Source organism: Cotesia glomerata, unplaced genomic scaffold, assembly GCF_020080835.1.
Source record: "Cotesia glomerata isolate CgM1 unplaced genomic scaffold, MPM_Cglom_v2.3 scaffold_16, whole genome shotgun sequence".
Lineage (NCBI taxonomy): Eukaryota > Metazoa > Arthropoda > Insecta > Hymenoptera > Braconidae > Cotesia > Cotesia glomerata.
This window is the reverse complement of record NW_025401997.1, coordinates 485,314-491,898: the sequence shown is the minus strand read 5'-3', so window position 1 is coordinate 491,898 and position 6,585 is coordinate 485,314. Positions and strand designations below refer to the sequence as shown.

At 29.9% G+C, this 6,585-nt stretch overlaps 2 protein-coding genes across 2 annotated transcripts; one reads left to right on the top strand and one right to left on the bottom strand.

Annotated features, from left to right (window-relative positions):
- Positions 1 to 219: 219 nt before the first annotated feature.
- Positions 220 to 1,603, bottom strand: LOC123273910. The gene is made up of 4 exons (XM_044741396.1): positions 1,279 to 1,603; positions 763 to 1,021; positions 569 to 618; positions 220 to 473 (listed from the first exon to the last, which is right to left on the bottom strand). Exons 1-4 carry the CDS (start codon positions 1,344 to 1,346, stop codon positions 455 to 457), a joined length of 396 nt encoding a protein of 131 aa, XP_044597331.1. The 5' UTR covers positions 1,347 to 1,603; the 3' UTR covers positions 220 to 454.
- A 2,501-nt stretch (positions 1,604 to 4,104) lies between these two features.
- Positions 4,105 to 6,585, top strand: LOC123273904. Its single transcript, XM_044741385.1, has 7 exons — positions 4,105 to 4,433; positions 4,525 to 4,728; positions 4,822 to 5,155; positions 5,243 to 5,390; positions 5,473 to 5,690; positions 5,882 to 6,070; positions 6,143 to 6,585. The coding sequence occupies exons 2-7, from the start codon at positions 4,615 to 4,617 to the stop codon at positions 6,184 to 6,186; spliced, it is 1,047 nt and encodes a 348-aa protein (XP_044597320.1). The 5' UTR covers positions 4,105 to 4,433; positions 4,525 to 4,614; the 3' UTR covers positions 6,187 to 6,585.

Below are 6,585 nucleotides of genomic sequence, written 5' to 3'. Positions count from 1 at the left end.
AATTATATATTTTTAGAATTATTTCAATTTTACTCACTTTCTCTAATCATTTTAAATATAAATATTCAAAAGCATAAAAAATCAACATATTTATATTTATATCTATGATTGAGAAATTCGTTTAAAACAATTAAATTTTTTTTAATTATTTTAACGCACTCAGGAATTTTTCAGTAAAATACAAAAATTAAACAAGCTAAATATAGATATATCTATATATACTATCTAATCAGATCATGATGGCTAAACTTAACGATAAATCAACTCACTCTGGCAAAATGAAACCAGCAACCGCGTCGTTCAACCCAAGGCATTTTTGAATGTATCGCAGAGAGCAATGCAGCTCCAAAATCAGTAACAATAGCTTTCAAATAGTGACGGATGTCAGGTACTCTGTTCAATAACCAATCTAAAATTGCCTCGTATAAATCCGATGATTTATGGCTGCAGAGAATCAACAAAGTGGGAATTTCCTACGTAATGATGAAAAAAATAAAGAATATTTTAATTAATAAAATTTAAATATTAAAAATATGCAAATCAATAATAACTTATAACATTCATGCACCTTATGTGAATGATCAACAATTGTGATCCTCTCGGATGTTGAGGTACACTCTGGAAAACATAAATCTTTAAAATTCAGTAAAGTTTCTAATGTTTCAAAAAATATTTTTGTCTCTAATATGCCAGACAAGTATTTTATTAAGCTCTAAGTCTATTAGTTTCTATACATAGAAAACTTATTATTTCAATTTTTACCTTAAAAGTTGCATCCAAATGTACTTCACTGCTTCTGCTTAGCCTTCCTAACATGGCGTCGGACCCAAAAATGTAACCTATCGATAAATCTGCGCTTTCTACATGCCCTTGATTAGTTGAATCGATAGGTGGATAATTTTCCAGTAGTTCTCTGAGATCTCCAAAATCATCGGGCAATGCCGGGCGAAAAAGTCTACGTTGGCGGTGAACATGCTGCCGTGCTGTTGGAGGGCGAATCAAATTTGCTGCAGCTGGAAACCTATAAAAATGAAGTTGATGAAAATCTAAAATCTTCGCTTCATGAAAAAAATCTAAAAATCACTCCATCAAAAAAATTACCAAAAGAAAAAAAATTTGTCATTAATTGACATTAGATTCACAGTTAAATTTCACAATAATTTTTGAAAATGCTTTCCACATAAACTGAATTATTTTTATTTATTAATCCTATAGCTATTGGAATTTCACTAAATATTAGATAACGAAAAATTAATAAAGTGTCATTGAATTACGTACCTCTGAAATACTTGATTTGCAATATTGTTTGGTAAATTATCATTTTTTAACGCCCTTTGCTGTAACATTCGAATCGCGGGTCTTCGAATGTGAGATGTTGGACGATGATGTTCATGAGTATCATGTAATTGATTTTATGAAGTCACAGGATATCTCCACAGAGATACAAGACACCGATAATGGGTTGACCCAGAAGCGCAGACATATCTTTCCTTACCACCAGAGAACCGAGGATACCGTCTATTTTTATGATATTCGAAGCCATTGAAAGTGAAGACAGTAGATCCTTTGCGTTGACCTTCAATTGCTTGCATTTCTGAGCACGCTAAAACTTATTTTAATAAAAATGTTAAAAATATATATTAGTAACTTTCAATTGAATTTATTTTATAATAATATAAAAATTTATTTTAGATTATTATAAAAAAGTTACTTGAAAAAAAAAAATTAGGAAAACGGTTGACCCTAAAGGCCATCCCTGCAACTTCCCGCTAATTCCGTTAATACCTGGCCGCTTTTTTGAGCTCTTCGAGCTCAAAAGTACAATCTGTGTGTTGTTTTAAGCTCTCCGAGCTCAAAAAGATACCTTTTCTATGCTTTTGAGCTCTTTGAGCTCAAAAGTCTGATAGAAGTTTCATGGAACACTATTTTTTGAATGTTCATACCGCAATAACTTTTGAATGAATGAACCGATTTTTACGTGGTTGGCGGCATTCTACGTAGTTTTTTAAGCCTTATAAATAATTTCTAAGTTTCAATTGGTCAAACTAAAAATTTCGGAGTAACTCTGAAAAAACACTTTTTTCGGTTTTCTTTCGTTCACGATATCTCTCGAACGAATCAACCGATTTTGACCAGCTTGGTGGCAATCGACGTGGTTTTATAATGTTAAGAGCTGATTAGTTTTTGGAATCGATCGGTAGAGCTGTTTGAAAGTTATTCCAAAAAATGTCGAAGTTATGTTGAAAAAATCCTTATTTCCAAATATTTTGTCGAGGATATCTCTCGAACTAATCAACCGATTTCCACGTTTTTGGCGGCAATCGACGCGGTTTTTTAACCTCTGAAATTATTCTATATCATCAAAAACGATCCGAGAAGAAATGACGGTTATGTGAAAAAAACAGTTTTTTCGGTTTTTTTCGGTTTTATTTCGTTCACGCTATCTCTCGAACGAATCAACCGATTTTGACCGGATTAGCGCCGATCGGCGTGGTTTTTCGACGTTAAGAGTTGATTAGTTTTTGAAATTGATCGATCGAGCCGTTTAAAAGATATTCCAAAAAAACCACTTTCAAAAATGATTTTTTTCTAATTTTTTTTGAGATTTTTCAAAATTTCTCAAAATCTATCGGTCCGAATCGGTTCAAATTCTCAGGAAATCTAAGTTTGGCGAAGCCCTTTCGAATGGCACCAACCGCGATGAAATCGGTTCAACCGTTCAAAAGTTATAAGTGATTCACATACTTACACACACACACACACACACACACATACATACAGACATAGTGACAACCTCGCGGGGATAGTCAGGGAAGCTTCCTGTGACCTTCAAACGTCGAGATCTGATGAAAACTCGATTTTTGCAAAACGGGGTGAAAACAATAACTTCCCGATTTTTGAAAATCTGAGATTTTTAGCGGGAAGTTAAAAATAAAATAAAAATAAAGGAATCATCAAAGTTAACGCATCTTGGCAATTTATACATTTATTAAAATATGAAATTAATACGAATTATCGTGTACTTACCCAATATTATTCAATTTTTATACGCTTTTTTTTTTAATTTATATTATTTACTCGATGCACCTGTATGTTGTGCGGAGACTTCACACTTGACTCGTGTCGCGTGCCTACAGTCAAGCTACGCGCTCATTGGTTATTTTTCTTTTTTTATTTCTTTGTTGGCTCACAGCACTAATACGAAGTTGGTATTACCAACAGCACTGGTAATCCGGTGAGTGCAGAAGTGTATCTGTGATAAATATACATACCGCCATTTTTCTTAAGGAACGGTTAGGATTGTTGAATAAAGGTAAGATTTATATTTTTTAATATAAATAATTTGTGTCATCAATGATTTTTATTTAAGATAAAATTTTTAATTTTAGTTAAATATTTGTATTAATTAATTGTTTTGTTTTTTTTTTTTTTTCAATAGTCATGGAAGCTAGTCAAAATCGACAGCTATTGAGGAGAAGAGGAAGAGATAATGTTCGTAACACGTGGTAAGAATTATTTTTAATTAAGTATATAAGGATAGCCTAAATAAACATTTTGACTTTTAAATCAAAATTTAAAATTTTATTAAAATATTAAAAAAAAGTAATTGTAAAAATAAAAATTTTTTCTAGCATTTCAGGTTACAAAATTTTGATGTTTTGAAAATATGCACATGCCCGTCAATTTTTCCATTATTTTTTATAAATATTTTTTTTTCTGATAGAACATGTAGCAAAATTCATTTTACTTTATGATACTGAAGTTGGCTGACATCAGATGATTTTTTTTTATTTTTTCGAACAAATAATATTTAAATAATATTTTTCTAAAAAATTCTACTTGTAGATGTCAAAAAAATTTATTGTTGCCTTTCTTAAATGTTTTTTTTTTATAGTAATTTATTTTTTGTGAAAATCCAAAAAATTGACAGTTGTCAGCTAACTTCAGCTTCATTTTGAGTTTGGTAGTTACAATGTGTTTTTTCTCGTGATTTTATTTTTTTTTTTTTTATGTAGCTAAATAATGTAATTTTTTTCTTTTCATTGTTCAGGCGACGAAACCAACGCAGAACATTTTTTAAAAAAAATACGACAAGAATGGGAATACCCAAAACATTTTTAGAAATTGGTGCTGTTTTTAAAAAAATGAAAAGCATAAAACATTTTTATTTTGGACGTACTTTTGGATCTGATAGGTCTATTATAGATATTTTCACGACTCAATCATTGCTTCATCAAATGCAAAATGAGAGTGAATTATTTATTGAATTGACAATGCAGGTAATGATAAAAACTTTAATTATTTGATACTAACAATTAACTCTTATTTGTATTCATAATTGGTGAATATAAATTATCTTTTGTTTGTAGGGTGTCATTAAGCGTCCAAAAGCATCACACATCATAAAGTTTCTTTTGAGACATGGAAAGCATGTGAACTTCTCACAGTCATTTATCTTTTTAATAATAAATGGTCTCTTTTGTTCGTTAAACGTGATTTTGTTTTTTTTTTTTTTTTTTACAGGGAGTTCCAGCATGTATTGCACTCTGTAGCAGCAACTCAGATGAATTATTTAAAACTACTTTAAATTTCCTGATTAACCACGCTCCAGGAATGAAAAACAATTTACAAACTGTTTTTGCTGATATTAGTGATGCGACAATATCTGCAATTAATGAAGTGATGCCGTGGGTATTACAAAAAATTTCTTGGTTCAACTTTACCAGTATAAGTTTTTAATTCTTTTACTTGTATTTATATAACAAAAAGAAGTTTTATTTAAAAATTAAAACTAAAATCTATTTTTTTTTATATTTATAGACGATAACTCAAAAGTGGGAGTCATTACAGCTTCCCAAACGCAATGATGAATTGTATGTATTACTAAGGCTAGTATGGACACTGCCAACAGTTGGTGTTGATAGTTATTATGCAGCAGTAATGCATATAATAAATGAAATAAAAAAATATGAACTATCCAACTCAAATTTAGAAACTTTCTTGTCATATTTAATGAATGTTTGGTTTTCATACCCTGAAAAAGTTTTAACATGGAATATTTTATCGGACCAACAATGGATTGTTGAATTGTTTAATCAAAATTTTTCGAGGGTTTTAAATTATTCACAAAATCAGACACTGAAGCAATTTATTAGTAAGTTTATCGATCTAGTTATTTAATAATGTTTAATAAATTTATTAGGTGGCGAATAAATCTGTATCACAGAATTTTCAATCTTAGTTAATATTCCGGTAATGTTGAAAGAAACGATAAAAACTCTAAGCCAGCCGGAATTTACTGGAAACCGATCTCAAGTAACAGTGGATGAAATTCCTGAGAAAATCGTACAGTTCATTCACAAGTTAAATAATCAAATTTCCGATGAAAAGTAAGTTAACGATGAAAAGTAAGTAACGATATTTTTTGGATATGGATTTTTCTTATTGCTAATATTCATTACTATTTTACAGATTATCAATAAAATTTTTCTTTGATGAAATGATTAAAAATACTTTAATTCAAGATACTATCGAAATTGCTAGTTCAAGGCATCCAAGTGTTCAAGTCCAAAGTGACATTGTTAATGAACGGACTCAAATGTCTAGTAATATCGGAAACAATGTGGTAGCTGTTGAATCAGTAATATCAAGTCAGTTACGTAGCGAATCAACCACCTCTCTTGAAACCGGTAATTCTCTTCTTTTAAAAAAAACAAGATACTTTTCTTTAGAATATCGATTATTCATGCCAATAACAATTACTTTTGTTTTTATTCATTACATGATGTTTTCAGTAATAATGATGTATTTATTTTATTCATATATTAACTTTATCTATTTTCCTTAATATATATTTCAAATGACTATTTAAAATGTTTAGGCTTGACTGATAATAATAGCATAAACGAGAATCCAAGTATTGTTATTCATGATGATGATTCGGAAACAGAAGAGCCTGGATCAAGTATGAATACCCCGTTAGATGATCAGATAATTGTTATTTCAGACGACGAAGTATCGGAAAATAATTCCACTGAGAGAGAAAACAGTCACATTGAAGTTCCAAGTCGTAGGTTTATTCATTAATTATTATTAAAATAGAATTTTTGATTTATGAATTAATAAATTATATTATTTACAGTCGATACGGTGATCGCAATGGATGAATTTCCGACATTAATATGAGAAAGATTGTAATTGATGCTTTTTGATGACTTAAAGGCGACAAGTACGTCATAAATATGCAGTTCTTGTCTGTGCAATCAACCTCGAGCGATTTTTCGGCCTTGCGGACACAGGTCCCTGTGTTTACGGTGTAAAAAGAGATTCGAGTTGCTGAAAGAAGAAGAGAATTTCACATTAAAATGCATCGTATGCAACAGTCCATCATCATTATTAATGATATTATACTAAATATCAGAGTAATTTAGTATTAACTGTCGTTATATTAATACGTTTTGTTCGTATGAGTTATTTATTTAAATGAATAATTCCTGAACGGTTAAAATAATTAAAAAATACTTAATAGTTCTTAACGAACTTTTCTATTATAGATTTAAATATTGATGTGTTTATTTCATGCTT

Bases quoted from the DNA above. Each gene is read 5' to 3' on its own strand.
- LOC123273910 (XM_044741396.1), bottom strand. From the start codon at position 1,346: ATGTTACAGCAAAGGGCGTTAAAAAATGATAATTTACCAAACAATATT. The intron at 1,022-1,278 runs GTACGTAATTCA...TCATTTTTATAG, and splicing joins GCAAATCAAGTATTTCAGAG to GTTTCCAGCTGCAGCAAATT. The intron at 619-762 runs GTAAAAATTGAA...TATGTTTTCCAG, and splicing joins ATTTGGATGCAACTTTTAAG to AGTGTACCTCAACATCCGAG.
- LOC123273904 (XM_044741385.1), top strand. From the start codon at position 4,615: ATGAAAAACAATTTACAAACTGTTTTTGCTGATATTAGTGATGCGACA. The intron at 5,156-5,242 runs GTAAGTTTATCG...TTTCAATCTTAG, and splicing joins GACACTGAAGCAATTTATTA to TTAATATTCCGGTAATGTTG. The intron at 6,071-6,142 runs GTAGGTTTATTC...TATTATTTACAG, and splicing joins TCACATTGAAGTTCCAAGTC to TCGATACGGTGATCGCAATG.